This window comes from Myodes glareolus, chromosome 11 (assembly GCF_982192425.1).
Source record: "Myodes glareolus chromosome 11, mMyoGla1.1, whole genome shotgun sequence".
Lineage (NCBI taxonomy): Eukaryota > Metazoa > Chordata > Mammalia > Rodentia > Cricetidae > Myodes > Myodes glareolus.
Window position 1 is genome coordinate 88,446,385 of NC_142036.1, and position 20,999 is coordinate 88,467,383.

General features: G+C 49.1%; 1 protein-coding gene across 2 annotated transcripts in view; it reads left to right on the top strand.

The window, feature by feature from the left end:
• Window positions 1-20,999, top strand: part of Cdhr3 (cadherin related family member 3) — a 65,639-nt gene that overhangs the window by 2,436 nt on the left and 42,204 nt on the right. The window contains exons 2-4 of one of the 2 annotated variants that reach the window (XM_085697754.2): window positions 4,843-5,042; window positions 8,550-8,715; window positions 10,398-10,495. In XM_085697754.2, coding sequence (XP_085553880.2) covers window positions 4,843-5,042; window positions 8,550-8,715; window positions 10,398-10,495 — 464 coding nt within the window. Of the gene's footprint in view, window positions 1-4,842; window positions 5,043-8,549; window positions 8,716-10,042; window positions 10,233-10,397; window positions 10,496-20,999 lie in introns of those variants that run through there. The other variant, XM_085697757.2, reaches the window with a different exon arrangement.

The following is a 20,999-nucleotide window of genomic DNA, read 5'->3' on the forward strand; positions in this document are numbered from 1 at the left end:
AAACAGGTCTCACCGTTTGCGAGAACTTGGGTCCTCGGGATTTCTTACGGAAATCTCTTTGACCTAACAGACTACACACTGAAATACCTCTTTCCCACCACAGCCAAGACCTAGTTTTTTGGTGGACTTCTATGACGTGGTCTGTTTATGTCTCATCTTTTTTTCTGAGTCTGAGAATCTGATCGTAATCGTCACTTCAGAAGTGCAGCAGTCTGGGGAATTCTGAATGTGAAGGCAAACAGTGCACACCTACCTTCAGCACAGAGGAATATGAACACAGCCTCAAGAAAGTCAAACAGCCTCCTCTTCTAGTTCTCAGGTCCTAAGTTTCTTCAGGGCCCTGTCAGGCCCTGACTTCCCCCAGGTTCCTTCTTCTTGTTCTGGTTCTTCACAGACTCCCCTCTCTTCCCACTGCACCCTGGAATGGCCCTTGCCCCTGTGCGTTTTCTGTGCCAAGGGCTCAGCACAATGCCCAAGTGCTCAACACGCTCTAAGGATCTGCCCCGTCTCTGCAGCTACAATGTCAGCTTAATGGTGTCAGGGTTTATACATCTCTTAGTGCCCTGTGGGCCGCCACGATCACAATGGCATCCACTGTGTATTGAACTGACTTGCTCATCATCTCTTTGGAGTCCGGCACACGTGCATCTGTGTCTTTCACATTTACTGGTGAACCATCAGCAAATGTGGAGCTCAGATCTCCTGCCTACCTCAGGTCTGTGCTTGACACGGCCTCCTCCCATTCTCTTATCAAGAGGAGGGAAAGTGAAAGCTTCTGTTTGGGAAATGATCATGTGACATTCTGACAAAGGCCCACAAAGGAAATCCCCAGAGAACAGAAACGAGACAAACTCTTGACTGTATCCATGGGGAAGAGTTGAGACCAAAGTCTTTGCACTTCATACATACCCAAGGACCACATGTTCTTCACCAGCCAGAAAGCGAAGGACCCAACAGAGGGCCCAGGGCACTTAAACCCGAGGTGTATGGAAGCTGTTTGTACTTTTAGAAAAGCCTCCCCTAGGAAACCAGCTTTTGTGCTACCTCACAGAAATGAAGCATGGCAGTGTGCTGGGGAGTAAGGGGTTTCCTTGGAGTCCAGAGTCTGATGTGAACCCGGAACAGTACCAGGCTGCTGGACCGAAGTTTTTCCATGAGCACCAGATAGGGGCAATCATGGGGGTCTTGAGAAAGGTCCCTGATCTCGTTAGCTGGGTTTGTATCTCTGCTAGACAGTGTCAGAAGATCCAAAAAGGCTTGCGATTCAGTATTTCATTCCTCTTATGAAACTAGGTATAGCTGTCACTAAAAAAAAATTGACTGTGTGTGTGTGTGTGTGTGTGTGTGTCTGTGTGTGTCTGTGTGTGTGTGTCTGCATGTGTGTTGCCTGCATGGGTGTCTGTATACTACATGCATGCATGCTCACGGAAGCCGGACAGTGCCAGATCTGGAGCTCTAGTGGTTGTCAGCTGTCGCATGGGTCCTGGGGATCAAACCTGAGTCCTCCGGAAGAGCAATCAGTGTTCTTAACCACCGAGTCACCTCTTCAACCCCCATAACTGTTTTAAAAATTATTATTATTGGTTTTTCATGACAGGGTTTCTCTGTGTGGCTTTGGCTGTCCTGGAACTCACTCTGCAGACCAGGTTGACTCACAGAGATCTACCTCTAGAGGACTGGGATTAAAGGCATGTGCTACCACTGCCTAGCCTAAAAAATTTATTAATTATGATTCTGTGCATGTGGTATTGGGGTGGGAATGTGAACCACACACACGTGTGGCAGTCAGAAGACCACCGGTGGAGTCTGGTGGAGTCAATTCTCCCTTCCCACCATTATGTGGATCCTAGAACTCAGGTCAGCGGGCTTGCGCGGCAGGTGCTTTGCCTGCTGCATCGTCTCTCTGGCCCGTGCACCTGCTTCTCAAGGCTCTCGTCCTCATCATCTGAAAACTCAGGAAGAGAGGCAATTTCCAGAAAGTCTTCCTGCAGTATATATGACATTCAAAGAGATTACAAAAGGCTTCTCTTCTTCTCAGAGCTGGCCTCGGAAGAGTCTCTCTCACAGCTCTCCTTCCCACTTTGCCCACCTCTGTGGCATTGGGAAATGCTCTTCTCGGGGCAACGGCAGAGTGAGGTGCATAGACCAGCACAGCCCTTTCTCGATAGCTACAAGCCAACGTGATGGTCAGAATCTATACTGAGGACTACTTCTTTTCTTCCCTGTCCTATCGGAGAATTGCCATGAATTTGAGGTCAGCCTGGGCTACCTAGTGAATTCCAGGACATCTTGGGCTGCAAAACAAGATCCTATCTCAAACAAACATCAAGCTAAACGCTTCTCATTTTAAAAAGTCATATTCTTGAGCAGCCAGAAGGACCTCGCCATGTACAAACCCTCAGTTAGGACCTCCCAGCATGCCTAAGTCAAAGAAACTCATAGTCTGTGGATTTCCTGATTGGTGGTATTCGGCTGCTGCTCACCAAATGGGCCAAGACGTATCTGTGCATGCATCCGTGGTTCAAAGTGCATCCTTCCAAAGCCCTAGAGGAAAAGGAACACCAGGAGCCTGGCCCTGGCTCTGAACCTCTTGTGTAGAGGCAGCCTTCAGCATGATGAGTCTCCTTTGTGGTTTTGCTCTACAGCATCCCCCCCACCCCGAAACAAACTGTAGAATTGTAGATCTTGTCGTTAGGCTCCTGGGGGAGATTAGCAGCCGTTTGGGTAGCTCCAGCGCCACATCAGAGTTGACACTGGGGTCTCACAGAAGACCAGGGTCCAGTTCAGTCACAGGGTTAAGCAGGAGTGAAGCCAAAGGTTTCCCGTTTCAGGGTCTCTGCTCCACAGAGCAGGTTTCCTCCGCCCTCTGTGGCTGATGGAGAAGACAAAAGACAACTGGCTTGTGTGTTTGTCATTAGTACACATGTGGTGGGGGTATGTCCCAGAATGCTCAGGACACTAGAGAGCTAATTCTGCAAAGCGGTCCTCTGACCTCCACATGCCAGTTCTCACCTCCGACCGCTATGTGGGTTCCTGGGATTGAGCTCAAGTCGTCAGGCCTGCGTGGCCAGCATCTTTACCCATGGATCCCACCTTACTGTATATTTGCTGATAGCTTCAGGTGAGGGCAGACTGAGTCTCAGAATCAGAGCTATACTTTAGAGAAACAGGTCGTGCATTACCACATGGTGTTGGGGGACCAGGGTGGTCAGCTTCCTGTCAGTAATTAAAGCAAAGATGGCTTTAACTGTCTCAACACTAGATCTCAGGAGGAGGTTCCAGAAGCCCGTTCCCAGAAAGGCTGTGATTCATGGGAAACAAGCGTTCCATGTGTCAAGACACTGCAGCCGGGTCTGTGTCTGCCAATCCATCTTCACCTGCCTCTTCTTTGTCCATGTGTTAGATGCCAGCAATTCTACTTCGATTCTTAATTAAGACACATGTGAAAGTCAAAGTCCATTAAAGCCTCTTGCCTGCTCACCAGACTCCCAAAGAACCTTCTGGAAGGCCAGCCTCAGGATGGAAATGAGGTGTCTTGGGGAGAAGAGTTGGCTTTGAGCCTCAGACCTCCTTGCTATAACTTGGCTGCTCACCTCTGGGCACATCGCGTTGAGCTGGGTGCCTTGGGACATCCATCAGTCTTACCGGGGGGACCTGAGGAATGAGGGTTAATACTCTGAGCACTGCATCTCACTAATGTATACCACTTCAGCACACAGACCCTGGCCACTGGATTATTGCAATTGCTACTATGGAGACTACTTCTTTGTCGGCAGGGGATCTGGGGAATGGGGCATTGACATTGTACCATGGCTACCTTTATTATCGGTATCGCCTGTGAATGTTTCCAAGCTTTTTACTTCATTTGCATGACCCTGGCACATGACCTCACCCTGAGAAGAGGTCACCAGAAGGACAGGGCACCTCTTACATGAAGTAGACTGCCACACTAGGCCTAGCTTGAGCATATCTGAGACCACAAAGCCCACCGCCACAGTGACACACTTCCTCCAACAAGGCCACACCTCCTAGGAGTGCCACCCTTTATGGGTAAAGCATTCAAATACATGAGTCAATGGGGGCCATTCCTATGCAAACCACCACATGGTCCCAGCTCACTATAGTTAGCAAGATTATAAAAACATGAGAGAATACAGCCTCTGAAGTGGTCAATTCTGGCACGGTATCATGGGGACCTTAGAAAATCCCCAGTCTTTCCTAGGTGAAGTATGTGCCCCCTTAAATGATGTCCAAAGCGATCCATTTTCTGCTCTGTGAAATCAGTATTAATCACATTGACTGATCCTCTGCAGGAAGTCCCTGAACAGCCTCCGGCAACAGAGCATCCATTGCCCTTGACATTGGTAACGGCTGAGGAGAAATCCCCCATGATTCTGGAGTCTCTAGCCAGGCACACTCAGTTCTCACATGACCTCATAAATCCAACATTGCCCCAAGAAAGAAAACAAACTTCCAGAATCTTCTGGGCCCCTGCAAGAGAGAAGGCGTCATTACTATGCTAAGGCCTGCAAGAGAGAGGATGATGTCATTACCACGTTAAGGCCTTTAAGTGTTTCCTTTCCTGTCTCTTCACAAGGCTGGGAGGGAGGAGGGAGAACCAGAGCCTTTGTTCCCCAGCGGCAGCAGATTTCATGGCTGCTGGGTCTGGCTGTTTTCCTTGGCTCCCAGAAGACTTTACATTTTCGCTTTTCAGTGCCTAGAAAGCATTCAGTCTCGGGGAATGACCAGTCCCCTTTGTTGCCACGAAATGAAGTCACAGGCCGAGCTATGAAAGCCAACAGCTGTGCGTTTATGTCTCCTTGTCTCTGTTTAAACCTGCAGGAGAGGCACTGCACCTGATCCACCTGCCTGCCACCAGCACCGTGGCAGAGAATGCGCCGCCTGCGACTTTGGTGCATGAGTTTTCTGTGAATTTATCAGTATCGTTGTCGCCTGTGATGTCAGGATTTCCCATGGTCGCCAACCCAAGACCCTTCACAGAAGCCTTCAGGGTGAACAGACTATCGGGGACCGACTTTGAGGTGACAGCCTCTGGCTCTCGCTCCCCGTCTGCAGAACATTCCAGAAACCCTTTCCTCCACCACTGCTCTCGGTTCCCTTCTGCCAAGGGACCCCAGACCAGCTGTGCTAGATGCCCCAACAGGCTTTGGCCTTTCCTTCCCTTCTTCAGCGGTCCCAAAGTAACACGTTCTGACCTCATGTTTCAGTGGGTGGTAGTGTGCACGGGCTGACTCTTTTCTTTGGAAGGGAGGAGGTGAATCTTGACATTTTGGGTTCTGGTGACCTTGAACCTAGGGAGTTTACTCTGCTGTGACGCTGTGACTTTTTAGGGGACATTCTGAAAGAACAAGTATTTCTAATATGAAAGACACGCACCCACGCATAAGCAGAAGCCCTGGTGTGGTGTCTAGACCCGCAATGTGCGTGTTTCCTCACAGACTCGAGTGTCATGCCACGGTTGCTCTGTTGTCTAGTTTGCCGTTTGAGTCTTTCCCAAAGTTTTCACTTCCCCCTAGGGAGAGCCAACATGAAGACATCTTTAGGATCCAGGGTGTGGACTCGCTGGCCTTCAGCATTCTCCTCCTCAGCCTCCTGAACGTAGAGTCAGCTCTGTTGTGGGTCCTTGTGGGACACACTGAAATCAGGCCTGCCTGATCTAGACTCGGTTGTTTCCATGAGGTGTATACCAGTATTCTTATATGTAGCTCATCCTCTGCATCACTAGGGGAGCTTCAGAGAAGCAGGAAGATCAGGGCCCACAGCTGCCCTGTAGAACCCAGGCCCTGTGGCCAGAGCCCAGCGTCTCTCTACTCAGGGGTGGGTTCAGCCAATCTCACACCATCATCCCACCAAAGTTCCCAGTACCAGATGCTGACTCCGAGACTCAGCTGCCCTGCCTATGTATTCTTGACGCCTGGCCTGCTCTTGGCTGCCAGTCTGCTCCCCTAAGCCCTGCCAACGCTTACCCTCGCAGACTGCATCCCGCACTCTGGAGGTGCCACTGAAGATGACTCACACACTCCTGCTCTTGAAGTCATCAAAGCACCGTGGTTGTAGTTTTAACACTGCCTCCATCCACAGATGAGGACAATGAAGCACAGAGAGGCTGAGTGCTTGGTCCTAGCTTGCACAGCTAACATATACCTCAGTTGTGACTGGAAACCAGGTTGTCTAGCGCTGGAGCTCTCATTGAATAAAACAAAAGACACAGATTCGTTGAGCTATTAATTCACGATTAGAACGCAGTACTGCCAAGCAGAGAGTCTCCTCAACCTTAAAGGGCTAGTCATGACCTCCCAGGGGTGGGAGTTGTCCTGGACAAGTGGCTCTAAGGCAGCTCTGAGCCACCCAGGCAGGGGAGGACCTCTCCAAGGCCTGTACCTGCCTCTGTAGCCTCCCATGCCTCAGTCTGACTCTGCTCTTGTCCTGTTAACTGTTGGGAGTGCTATGGACCCCAAACTCTGCTCAGCTTTGTTCAGGAGGAAGCAGAAGCCCACATACACAGAGTCAAACTTACTGTTTCACTCCAGAATTCTGCAGCCAAACTGAAGCTCCCCACTCCCACCCGGTGCCTCGGGAGAGCCCCTTCTCTTCTCTGACTCGGCCCTTTAATACATGAAGTGGAGTGATGTTCACCAACCTACAGCTGCCACGACAAGTAAAATATCAGAAACAGCTCGGCCAGAGGTAGATCTGTAAATATTTGTAAATGCTGGTGAGACCAGACAGTTTTTCCGTTTGTATTAGTAGCAGCACAGTCCCTTGGTTCTGAGATATAAACTTTGGATGCTTGTGAGAAGGGTACTTGCTTCCTACGGAGTGTCCCAGCTAGTTCCCAAGGAGAGGGAAGCAGCAAAAGGAAGGCGAAGACCCATCTAACAGGATGCAGAGGAGGTGCCAGGCTGAGCAGGAAGCTGGTGGATAAAGAAGGAGGACTGGACTGTCTACTGGTCAGCTGGATGTGTGTTCCCCACCAGTTTCTGCTACCCAGGGGCGAAGTCAACCTTCACAAGGTTCTTACTGCTGGGTGGTGTTGATCACAATCCCCAAATCAGCTCACTCAAGCTTCTCAGTGGCCTTGTGAAGCAGGTGTTATTGTTATCTTCAAGTCACAAATGGGGAAACTGAGGCATGGAAAACCACATAATGGGAAACTGAGTTTTGAAGTTGGTCAATTGGGCTCACAGTCCCTGCTTATGATGTGGTATTCTGCCTCATCATCCAGACAGAACAGACGGCCCCGCTCTGGATAACTATACACAGACGGGCTCTCTGAAGATGCCAGACGACCTCTTCCCTTTCTACCCTCTCCTGTCCCGTCTTCCACATTCACACCTGTGGCTACCATCTCTTCTTGTAACCGGTCTAGATCTCGCAAGGTCAAACCTGATACATGCCACCTCCTCCATGCAGCGCTCTCTAAATAGAGACAGCTTTCAATAACGTCCTCTCCCTCCTGGCCCTCACCTCTGCTACAAAGTGTCAGCTACTTGCCTAGCACAGGGATGGCTCCCTGAGTTACAATCACGTGGGGACAAAAGCAGAAGGGAAAGCAAGTCCCCTGAGGTACACAGAAGTTCAGCAGAGTCAAGGACCAGAGCCGAGTACTTTCATCACAGGATGCGATTGTCCCGGTATTAGCTGCTAAAGCTCTAGAAGAAAGACCATCCTTCGGCTAGGGTCAGAGTGCCCTGGTAGAGTAGTAGCCTAGTATGTGAGGTTCTGGGTTCAATCCCCTTTAATGTAAATGAAAGGAGAGAGATGGAGACAGAGAGGAGAGGGGCAGGGAAGATGGAGGAGGAGAGAACAGGAAAGAGAGATTAATCTTGGAAGTCGTCTCGCTCTGACATGCCATAGACTGGGTAACTTAAAAAGATTTTTTTCCTGTTCTGGAGACTGGAAGTCCAAAGTCAGGATGCTGGTATCTGACCAGGGCCCTCTAGCTGCAGAAGAGCATGGCCAACACACCATGGTGAGGGGACAAGGGAGAGCGTGGGGTGGTTAAACAAGAAAAGCAGCTTGGCTCTGTAACCCACTCTCGCGATAAAACATTGAGAAGGTTCACCACCCACCGCCTCTAACCGGTTAGCTCACACCAGCGTGAGGCAAACACTAGTCATTCTGCTTCAACAGGAGTATTTTAGGGGACAATTAAACCACAGCGATGCCCCTGGACTTGTAGAAGTTGTGTCCACAGTGGCTAAGGGGCCTGTCTAGGGGTCTAGTGCTAACTGTGGTAGGTTTTAAAATTTAGAGGTTTTCCATCTCCTGTTCATTGCACCAGAAAGTTTCCAGAAGAGTTTTGTTTCCTAAGAAATACAACATCACCCACAGGAGCGCCTTCTGGGAAGGGCCATGGGCGGGGCTTATGTCGGAAGGACTAAGGCTGTCCTGTCAGAGGAGAAGCCCCCTCTGAAGGTGACTGCAGATGGTTACCAGGAGCAGGTGGCTCCCTTCCTCGTCAGAGCCCCTTGCATACAAACATTGGCTTTTTGTTGTCACGCTGAGAGGCTCATGTTTTGTTTTAGGTTGTCACCACTGGGAAGGAACAACTAGATTTCGAAACAGGGCCCAAAGTATTCGATCTGCAGATTTATGTGAAGGATGATGTTGGTGTCACAGACTTGCAGGTCCTGACTGTCCAGGTGACAGATGTGAACGAGCCGCCTCAGTTTCAAGGCAACTTGGCGCAAGGTGAGACATACCCAGACAGTGGCATCCGAGAGGACCCTGCTGGACAGAGTCCAGCAGAAAAATGTCAATGAGCAAGCAGCAGTTTCCTCAGCACACCCAGTCACAACATCCAGCAGTTTTTAGAGCCTTGTATCTGTGCTTCTCTCTCTCCCTCCGAGTCCTGGGAAGAATGCCTAATGCAGGCACCTCAAAATGAAACCTTTTAGATGATCCTGGGCTCAGCCCGCCACAGGTCTGCCACCTTTCTGCAGCCATTGCCCAGCTGTCTCTCTGGGCACAATACACTGCAGTGGGGATGCCCTAAGGATGGAAATTTGGGGACATAGCTCGGCAGTAGAATGCTTACATCACACGCAGCATGCCGTGAGGTCAATCCCCAACATCACAGAAAAGGAGACAAGGGGTGACGGTGTGGCTCAGGGAGAGCCCCTCACTATGCAGGACCGGCAGCCTGTTTCCATACGCAGCACAGACATGGAAGAGGAAGGAGAGCTGATCCGCAGAATTGTTCTTGATCTTCACACACGCAGTGGCGTGTCCACACACATCACACACACAGACACCGATCCTAAACCTAATAACAATGAAAATAAAGAAGATGGACTAGGGAATTTCCTATCAGATCACCCCAAGGTGCTGGCTGTGTGCAATGAGCTCTGGGTACAATGAGAACCCCGAGTCCACTGTTCCTCTTGGGCTCTCCCTGAACTCATAACTCAGACATCATTGGTTTCACCCAATGTCTCTCGGCATCTAAAAGGCTTCTTAAGTCAACAAGCCTCTCAAACCAATCTCTTAACCAGCCAGCCCCACCCTTCTCTGTGTCCTCACCCCTATCCCACCCTTCTGAGTCCTCACCCCTACCCCACCCTTCTGTGTCCTCACCCCTACCCTACCCTTCTGTGTCCTCACCCCTACCCCACCCTTCTCTGTGTCCTCACCCCTACCCCACCCTTCTCTGTGTCCTCACCCCTACTCCACCCTTCTCTGTGTCCTCACCCCTACCCCACCCTTCTGTGTCCTCACCCCTGCCCCACCCTTCTCTGTGTCCTCACCCCTACCCCACCCTTCTGTGTCCTCACCCCTGCCCCACCCTTCTCTGTGTCCTCACCCCTACCCCACCCTTCTCTGTGTCCTCACCCCTACCCCACCCTTCTGTGTCCTCACCCCTGCCCCACCCTTCTCTGTGTCCTCACCCCTACCCCACCCTTCTCTGTGTCCTCACCCCTACCCCACCCTTCTGTGTCCTCACCCCTACCCCACCCTTCTCTGTGCCCTCACCCCTACCCCACCCTTCTGTGTCCTCACCCCTGCCCCACCCTTGTCCTCACCCCCACTGCCTTCCGCTGGTGTCCATGTGTGTTTCACAGGTTCACTCTAACATAAAAACATGGATCTGAATGTAACTATCAATCACACTGCAGGCACTAGAGTGACTCCTAACTTCCCTCTCATCCTGGTCCTCTTTCCCGCTAACAACAATTCCAGTCACCTCCCAGTGGAGGAGGTGACTGAAGGTGAGACACCTAGCATTGTAGTGATCTCCAACAGCTTGGCTCAGGTCGTCTCTCCCCGGGTCTTATCTTGGCCTCGTGGGTTCCCTATAGCTGCAGCATCTAGATGGCCTGGGGTCGGAGTTCCCTATCTGATGAGACACTCTTGTTCCCTCTGACTCGGAACAGGTTTAAACCTCTATGTAATAGAAAGAACAAATCCTGGATTCATCTATCAGGTGGAGGCCTTTGACCCAGAGGACACAAGTCAGAACATACCTCTCAGCGTAAGTACCCTATGCTGCTGCTGTGCACACCAGCTTTGGGGCAGAAGCCTGACGGCCCAGCCTGTCATGTGGGTAGTGGGGTCAGCACTGGGATGTACTGCCACTTCCAAGGTCCAGCCAGGGCTCCGTGTGTGTGACTCTTTGTGATCTGGATCAAACTCTCAACCTTATTGAGCTCCTGTGCTTTCCGAGTGACAGCGGAAGCAGGAGAGTGGCTGGCATAGGCAGGGCTAGCTCATGCGAGAAGCTGCAGGGGAAGCCACCGCCGAGCTCACAACAAAGGCCTTTTCCTTTCTAAGGGAAAATCAAGTCTCAGGGATTTTCAGTGCAGACAGGGACTGGGGAGACGGTTGCCTCCCCATCCAGTCTGAGAAGCTGAGAGCTCCTTGCTCCCACTTAAAATCATTGCCTCTTGGAACTGGGGCTTGTGGTACCAGCAGCCCTGGGTAAAGCCTCTCAGCCGTCCTGCCATGATGCTCCAAAGCCAGTACAGGAAGAAGAGGAAGTAAGATGGGCTTTATGGTAGGAGACAGGCCAGTCTCGTATGTTTTCTGGGGGTGGGGAAACATTGTAATACTTCTGTTAATTGTCATTGGCCATAACTGTGTCCTCTGACCGTCACTGATTGACAGGGAGCAGTAGAGAAGAGTTCCCACATGGGATTACATCACCACACCAAAATGTATCTTATACTTATTTAGTTTGTTTGAACTTCTATCAAGAGTGCTATCCAGGCACATTAGAACATTTGGAATTCATTGAGCTGAAAAATGTGACAGCCTGGAAGTGAGCCATTCCTGAGAACGGGAAGAAAATAATACAGTCTTCTCCTGACAATGGTCACAGCTGATGCTCTTGTGACAAAAGACTGGGAGAGAAAAAGCACAGCGGCCATGGTGGCGCACACACCTTTAATCCAGCACTCAGGGGCAGAGAGAGGTGCATCTCTAGGAGTTCGAGGCCAGCCTGGTCTACAGAGTGAGTTCCAGGACAGTTAGAGCTACACAGAGAAACCCTGACTCAAACAAACAAACAAGCAAACAAAAAAGAGGAAAACACAGCATGTCATTTAGCCAAACTTTTACAGGACACGAAAACCTTCAGAAAAGAAGTTTCAGAGCCCTGTGGGAATTGAAGTCCTGTATATGCATGAGTGGGCATGTAGGCATGCAGCGTGTGTGCATGCTGCGTGTACGAATGCTGCACTGTGCATGCTACATGTGTGCACACTGCGTGTGTGAATGTTGCGTGTGTATGCATGCTGCGTGTGTGCATGTGGCATGTGCAAGTGCTGGAGGAGGCCAAAGGAAGACCCCGAGTGTACTGCTCTGTCCCTATCAGCTCTGTTCATTTTTGTCAGGATTTCTCTCTGAACCTGGAGCTAAGCGGAGGCCAGCGAGCTCCCTTGATGCCTGACTCCCCAGTGTTGGCGTTACAGACATGTTCAATCTCACCTGTGTTTTTTTTAAACATGAGTGCCAGAATCTGAACTCAGGCCTTCATGTTTCTATACCAAATGATCTTACACACTGAGTCATCTCTCCAGTCACAGACTGTGTGTTTTTATGCTCAGGTTCCATTAAAAAACAAAAAACAAAAAACAAAACCACCACCACCACCACCACCAACAACAACAACAACAACAGAAAACCCAAACAGATACTGTGTAAAACTATAATTGGACAAAAACATAAAAAACGGGTAGTTTAGGGAGGTCTGTCTAGTCAGTCAGGTTTCTCCAGGTCTCAGTATATAGAGCAAGAGGGCCCTGGGATGAGGGTCTTATGACACACTACCCTAGGAGAGAAAGTAGGGACAAGGTTAGAGGGTCTTTTGTTCCTCTATCTTTCTCAATTCCCAGATGCTGTGTCGGGGGTACTGTGTTCTCAGCATGATGTGTGCACACAACAAATGATTATTGCTCAGTGTGATAATGACTGGGAGGTGTGTAAACATTGTACTGTGGTCTGTGTTAGTGACGTCCCCACTGCTGTGATAGAACAACATGATCAAGGAACTTAAGGGAGAATGAGTTTGTTTTGGCTTATGCTTCCAGAGGTATAATAACAGTTCATCGTGGCTGGGAGTCATGCGTGGCAGCCAGCTGTAGCCCTGGGACACACATCTTAAAGGGTCCATCGCAGCTGGGAGTCATGCATGGTAGACAGCTGTAGCCCTGGGGCACACGTCTTAAACTGGAGAGCACATGCAGAGAGCATACTGGAAGCAGGGGATTCTCTTTGCTCTCAAAGTCCACCCCCAGTGATGTACACCACCTAACCCTCCCAAACATCGCCACTAATAGTTCAAATTCCTAAGACTATGGAGATATTTCTTATTCAAATCACAAGATCCAGTTGAAGAAATCTCAGTTTTGAAAACAATATATATATATATGTATATATATATCACATATACATATATATACAAAGATACATATCTCTCTATATATGACTATGTAAGAAACCCTGCCTCAAAAAACCAAATTATATATATTTATTTATTATATTATACACACACACACATACACACAAACACACACACACACATATATATATTTTTTTTTTTAGGCAGGGATTCACTGCCAAGCCCTGGCTGTCCTGGAACTCAAACTCACAGAAATCTGACTGGCTCTATCTTCCAAATGCTGGGTTTAGAGGTGTGTGTTACCACACCTGGATATTTTTCTATTTTTGGTGTTTTCATGTCTCCAGACAGAGTCCGATAGCCCAGGCTGGCCTCAAACTTGAAATTCCACTGCCTCAAATCCCGTGTTGAGATTGGGATGGCAGGTATGATTTCTGTTTTATATCTCTGTTTTAATACACCTCCAAGTTACAGAGCTGCATACAGTTCCATCCCTTCAGAAGCCCATCTCAGGTACAGTTGTCACCTGGAAGGTGGACAGCCCAGGTGAACCAGATGAAATCGGTATGACAGAGTTGTCCCCTTTCAAATATGCAGCTATGTCTGTAGACAGGTGTTTTTTGTCCTGCCCAGTCCCGCAGTTGTTCAGTCCCGAAGAAACACACAGAGGCTTATAGTAATTATAAACAGTTTTTTCCTATTAGCTCAGGCTTATTATTAACTAGCTCTTACAACTTAAATTAGCCCATAATTCTTATCCATGTTTAGCCACATGGCTTGGTAGCTTTTCTTAGTGCAGCGTTTTCACCTTGCTTCCCCTGTAACTGGCTGGTGACTCTGTCTCTGCCTTTCTTCTTCCCTGAATTCTCTTAGTCTGGTTGTCCCACCTGTACTTCCTACCTGACTTCTGGTCAATCAGCATCTTATTAAACTACTATGAGTGACAAATATTTACAGTGTACAATATCCCACCGTATATGTCAAAGTGCTTTGGAGGGAGTTATAAGCCTAGGTCACGCACAGGCTGCAGGGCTGACTAGAGAGAGGTGCTTCTGGCTTGCCAAAGAAGGTGTTAACTTTAACGGTGTGTTTAACTTGTGTGGGGGACTGCACAGCTAACACTGTCCAGAAGTAACAAAGACTGGACAAAGGTAAGAACGGTTTGGGCAATACCATGCTTTCCATGGCCTTCACACTCAGATGTTTGATGCCGGGCACTGGGGGTACTGAGGGGCACGGTGTGTTATGCAAGCAGAGAGGGTATGGCTAACTTTCCATTGACTGAGTTTATGCTGCTCATCTTTGGTTTGAAATTGCAACCCCGGGCAATTTAAACACTCAGAGGTGTCCTAACTGCTCCAGCTCCCGAGAGTCTGGTTTAAATGTAGTGGGGAGTTTGCAGTGACGAGTTGTTCAATCAGAAAGGCCTGGACACTTGTTTCTGATTGTTTCTCATGCTTGGCACATGCCGGGAACAGATGAGGCTGCTGCATAAAGAAGACAGACTCCTCTACTCAGCAGGCCCGGGCTGAATTAGCATGCGAGCTTCAGATTGTTGTGAAGTACTGTGCTCAGAACCACTGCGCAGAGGAAAACAGATTTGTGTAAGCGCTGAAACATGTTCTGAAAGCCTCCTGGGCTTCACTCATGCCTTTCTCCCTTTCCCCTTCCTAAAATGAAGGGTAGATTCTAGAGCAGCTAGAACCCCAGCTCTGGAAACCAGCAAACATTCCATCCAGTCCTTATCCGTTTTAAGGAAGTAAAGGGGACCCCGAACAATGGGGGCTCCCTCCCAGACCCCAGATTAGGCACAGGCCTCACCCAAACACCTGTTTCTACAGAGAGGTCCTTTATTAAGCGGAGAAGAAAAGTTCAAGTGGTTGCTTTCTGACTCAGGCAGAAAACAGCAGCTAATGACCGCGCAGGTATGATTTTTTAAGAGGACGAGAAGGGAGGTCTGTGTTAGAATGGACTAGGATGTGGTGGTATAGGAGATGGGGGACAGAGAGAAGGGAAAGGGGGAAAGGGGTGTTTGTCCTGGAGAGAGAGGAGACAGACATGGTGCATAGGCAAACGGCAGTTTATAAAGGTAAAGGGGGAACCCCGTGTCAGGGTGAGGTGCTTAATTTTATTGGGGCATGTTCATCAGGTAAACCAAATGGGGTTTTTGATGGCTGGGCTTTGGTAGTCAGCCTTTCAGGAGAATTAAGTGACCAAATAAGGGAACGAACCTTGGTGGCTAGCTTTAGAAACGTGATCTAATGGTTTTTAGCAAGGCAGAGGGGAGGGGTGGGGTCTGCCAGAGTCGCATGCTCTAGTGGGCCAGTGACCCTTCAGGAAGCGATAGCACGTCACAGACTGGGTATAAAGGGGATGCATCCCTAGTGGGCAAGAGACCCTTCAGAAAGCGATAGCACATCACAGACCGGGTATAAAGGGGACGCACCCAGAAGCTGCCAGCTTCGCTCCTTCACTGGATCCTTTTAAAAGAAGCTTGATCAGCGCCAAATGATGCTGTGTCAGCCATGCTTGTCCATTACAGCACAGCCCTGCGCAACCAGAGATCAAGGCTGCACATGTGTTTCTCAATGTTTTCATGGCCACATCAAAAGTACATGAAGTCAGGTGGCGTTAATCGTTGTCCGATCACAGACCCTCTATCTCTCCATAGCAGAAATCAGGTCACGCAGCCCTGCAGTCCGTCCCTTAGGACAAAGAACTGGCAGGAACCTGCAGTGATGCAGCCCAGCCCCTCCCATCCCTTCCACGGTCTCATTTGAACCAGTACCTGCCTCCTGCAATATAGGCTAAGTGACAAGGGAGAACCTCCCATCGTTCCCTAGAAACCCAGGACTCAGAAAGGTCACTTTGTTATATAGACTTGAAGGTTCTTTCCTTCAGGATTTCTGTCATGCTAAACACAACAAATGTCTCTTCTAAGGAAACTATTCTTTGGAACTTGAAAGGAGGCTCCTCTCCTGCGAGGACCTGCCATACTGCCTACTGTATGACACACTCAGGCCTTGAACCTCCCCCATTCATGCTCCCCAACACACACACACACACACACACACACACACAGAGTGATTGAAAGCTGTCTTTCCTGATATAACTCCTCTGTCAATTCCTCTATTCAGTCCTGTCCTTCTGCTCTTTCTTTCTAAGTTAACGTAGTTATAATATAGCTCAATTCAATATGTATAGCTATTATCAAATGACATATGAGATACTTATTCACTTTCCACACGATCTTAAAACATGGTGTATGCTTTACTCCTGGGCTTGCCCATTAGACCAGTCACATTTCAGGTGCTCGGTGGTGACGGTGACACAGGGTGATGGCCGGTGTGGGTGCTCAGGCTTCTATCTTGATGTAGTTAGATTCCCAGGGGTTCTTCCTGGATTCTGATGAGGACACGGGTGGCTGGGATCCAGAGACTGCACCCCAAAGGAAAGTGCTGTCCCTGGGAGCTTTATCTGGTACCCACTCAGCTTTTATCCCACCTGCTGAAGAAGGCTTGGTGAGAGACCCCATTCCCACTCCTCCTCCATCCCGCTCCTTGCCGACAGCCCCTTGGCTGCAGCTGAGGCTCCTTGGAGACTCAGAGGATACTTATAGATTTTGCAGCTGGAGGCAAAGTGGTCTAGTGTACAACCCCTCCATTAGAGGGTTTTCTCAGACCTTTCCATTAAGGATGGCCTTTTGCATGAAATGAAGTGTGCTTTGTCCTCACCAGGGCAGACAAAGGATTAAATTAAAAGGGCAATAACCTCACTGCTAGGAGAGCAACAGAACATCCTGACTTACAGCTTCCTGCTCGTGATGGTGGGAGGAGTCTAGCCATTCCTTTATTCTAGGAATCCTCTATGCCGAATGGACTGATGAAGGCTGTGAATAGACAGCATATTTTATTCGCTTGTTTGTTTTCTTGTTTACTGTTAGTGTGTGGGGAGTGCGCATGTGAAGGTCAGAGAACCACTTTATGGAACGGGCACTTTCCTTCCCCACCAGGAGATCAAACCCAGATTGCCAGGCTTCTTTGTCGTGGTGTGTCGTGGGGCAGGTACCATTACCTGCTCAGTGTTGAGCCATCTTGCTGGCCCCCCAATGTTCCCTGCCTTTACCATCCCCACCTCAGTCATTGGAACTGAGGTCTTCATACACGACAAGCAAGCATTCTGTCGCAGAGGTACAACCTCAGCCCCTTTCAGACTGGGTCTTGTTATGTAACCCAGGTTGGACTCCTGAAATCTAGTTGTTCTGCCTCCACCGTTTGAAAGCTGGGATTACAGGCAGCTGTGTTAATAGTCTCCTCAGTGACAGAAACCTTTCATCCTGCTGGAAGCTCCTTAAGCAGGAAGGTAAGCAACTCAAAATAGGGCCAGGAAGCCCCTGAAACCTACCGGATTTAGGTCCCTCCCTGACAGAGTAAGCCGTGAAAGCCGGGAGTCCCTCTCAGACAGAAGGAATCAGAACTGCAAAGAAGACTCTGAAATGAGCCAAGCTGCCGAGAAGACCCAGGCAAATGGAACTGCAGAGTCTAGAGAGCAGCCCAGCTGCCTGGAAGAGGAATAGACTCACGGGGTCACTTGGAAAGGACGCTCTCCAACCCACTGAACTGCCTGTAGGCTCTGGAGTTCCTGGCCTCTGAGAGCTGTCACCTCCGCTGGGGTGGGCTTTGGTGATGCAATTGTCTTTGAGTCATTTCTGCTGCTATAAGTAACCCCTTGCTCATAACCCCCAAACAACCCCTGGGCTCATAGAGTTAGACTTTGGGGGTACCCATGCATCTGGGGTGAGCAGGCATGTGCTACGCCTCCCCCAGGGAAGTTCTCTCACACAACATAGGCATGTCCCACCATCTAGTTTCTGGCTAGAACTCCCTGGTCCTGTAGCAGCCCTTTGCTTCTGAATGAGAAAAGGAACTATAAAGCTTTGCTTGGGAATTGCCCTGAGTACCCGGGTCTTTCTTCCCTATTCCAGAAGTTCTGCTGTGATGCTCTACCCTTTCCTTCCTGATAGTTTTCCCACCACATGTCCCCCTTCAACGCGTCCTGCCTGTGAACTCTGGAGTCACCCCTTGAAGTCACAGGCAAAGGCATTCCATTCCAAGCTTTTTCATGAGGCTCACGGAAGGAAAAGCCATCAGGTTTGGTTGGTTGATTCCAGTCCCTACATCCACAGCTGTTGATGACTGTGCACGCTTCTGGGCAGACCCTCTGATGGACGGAGACCGTCGCCCTTAAGATTGGCAGAGCCTGGATCGCAGAGACAGAACTCGGATGCCTGTGGCATTCCTACCACAGAAGGGACAGCAATTGGAGCTGCAGCTTCAGCAGTGAGGTGGACATTAGTAAAATCAGCTGTGGGCACTGGAGATGCAGCTCACTTGGTCAAGGTGTTTGCCTAACATACACAAAGCCCTGGGTTCAATCCTTAGGCCGCCAAAAAACCTGTTATATAGCAGGTTGGAGGCCAGTCTGGGATACGTGAAACACTGTCTCTAAAAACAACAGCTACGGAACTCCCAATACACAAACTTGTCCATGTCTCTTAGAAACATTTAAGTGACTGCCATACACACTTAGCTCTTCCACACAGGGTAGGCTATACTGAACAGCTTTTTATTGGCCCTTTTCTCTCTGTCAAGGCTTCCTTCCTCCCCCACCCCACACCTTCACCTACCATCCCCAGAGTTGGATAGGAGTAGCATAGGGAAAAGGGGGGAAAAGGAATTGGTAGGAATTTTTGTTTGTTTAAAAAGATTCAGCTTAAACAGAAAAATCTAACTGACATACGGCATTGGACTTCTAACCACCACAGCCTGAATGGGAGATTCTGGTCTGTGAGCTTCTCCTCTGGGAGAGGCTACAGAGTCCTGAATTCAGACTTGGAATACCTTTGGGCACCCTGGACTTGGGAAAACGAGGGTTCTCGCTTCCCTCTGGAAACTGGCTCCCTGTGGGATGGATGCCCTGTTCTCTACGAGAGGAGGCTGAATTCACGTTGATTTTTGTAGGATGGCCTGACAGCTAGGAATGGCTGGGAAAAACACCAAGGTTATATTGTCAGCTTCTGCCGTACTGTAGAAAGAAGCCGAGGAGAGATTGCCGGCCCCCAGGGAGCTGATGTTTCAGCAAACTGGGCCACTTCATCTTCCCTCTGCCTATACGAAAAACACTCTGAAGAGTGAATGGGAGGAAGGATGGGCCCTGTGTCTTCCAAAAGGAAGCTTTTGTGACCAAGGGCGACTAGAAGCCACCAGGAGCCCTCAAACAGGGCTGTGGGAGGTGTGAAGGGACGTTCCCAGAGGAAAGCAGAGAGCTTGTCTAACGAGCATTTGTTAGCTGAATTGATCTGACTACTCAGGACTTTTCTCAGCCAGGACTGGGGCAGAGGGGGCTGTGGTGCCTTTTCATTCTATTTAGTTTCTGTTTTCCAAGAATGAATATCAGGGGAGAGCTTTGATTAAACAAGCCTTTAAAAAGGAGGCGAGGATGCCAGATTTTACAGAGAGCCTTACTGAGTCGCTGGCAAGGGGCCACCTGACACAATGTTTCTAGTCTAAGGATATTATCCCTTTTCTGAGAACAAAACTGCATGCCCACTAACAAAGCATAGAGATGGAAGGAAAAAAATTAGCTTAGCGCCAATGATACATATGTTCACATATAAGTAAAGATTGGATTCCAGGAAATCAGCATAATAGAAATTAAGAAAATTCTCATGCCCTCAGTGTTTGTTCCCCAAACCAGTTTTATCGGTTGCTGTTTCCTTGGCTTTTTCTTTCCTACAGCAGTTGTTGAGACCGTAGGCTGAACTCAAGACTTCATTGCCAAATATTCTATTGCTGCTCTTAAACAGACTCACAAAGTGTTTGGCCTGATATTGTTGTTTTAAGATTTTTGAGGCTGCCGTGGCTGACTTTTTGAGACAGGGTCTCGTTTTGTACTGCAGGCTGCCCTGGAATCAGTGGTCATGCTCCCGGCTCTGCCTCGCAAGCGTGGGGATCTCAGGCACAGAACACGGTACTCTGCTTGTTTAGGATTTTTCAGAGGCGGGATTGTTGGTTGGTCTCTCGTCAGAGAGAAATTGGAAATAAGAAAACCCCATCTTTGGATACTTAACAAAGACTCTCTGAATGCCCGTATGAGGCAGCTTCTGTGGCAGAGCTTACTCCATTGTTTTAAGGTACTGCAGATCTGGGAACATGTGATGACTTGACTTGGTCATGGCGTCTCTTCACAGCAAGAGAGCAGGGACTAAGACAGGATGCCGGGGGTTCCTCAGTGCAGGCTCTGTTGCTGTTATCCTGAATAAACTTACAGGGAATGGTGGAGCCAGGAGTCAAATCCAGAAGGCCTCTCTCCAGAATCACAAACATAATTTACTCTAAGTGTGTGACTTTTATATCCCAACTGTGCCTATGAGTTTTGGGTTCCTAACATTGCCCTTACTGGCCCCTCTTGGAGTCCCTCATCTGCAGCACTCTATTCCCTCAGTCTATTTGCCATGTTTGTATCCCAGGATTCCCACTGCTTAGAACCAGATAAGTAGATTTGTCTCCCAGAGTCTTACAAGACACACACAGAAAGCCCCTGGCTCTAAAACCTTGTTCTTCTATCACGCCCAGCTTGAGCCTCTGATTACTAATACAGGAGAACTTCCTGCAGGGAGGACTCAGCCCAAAGACACAGGATTGCTCTGTGTGTGGGCAGCTTAGGACCCAACCTGTTGCTGCTCAGGCAAAGAACTGGAGAGATGGCGGGGAGGGGCGGGGGGGGCTTGTGAAGGTGTGTCTATAAGGGACAGGGGGTTAGTCCTGAGAGAAGGTTACAGAAGAGAGCTCCCTGGCATTGCCCAACTGTCTCCTCTTAAACCTGGGCAGAAAACCCATAAATGAACACTAAGAGGTTGTTGTTAAATAAAACCCATGTCTAAAATACTGTGCTGTCGTTAGCTAACTAGGCTGGTCAATCAATGTGATGGCATGGGTCTGTGGGTAGCTCCTACTGACCACACTTGATCTCTTCTGGTCTCAGAACAGTTGACAGGAGACACAAGGCTATGAGGAAATAAATGTTCAAGACGGAAATAAGAACACAGTATTGCCATTCGATTATCACATCATCTTGA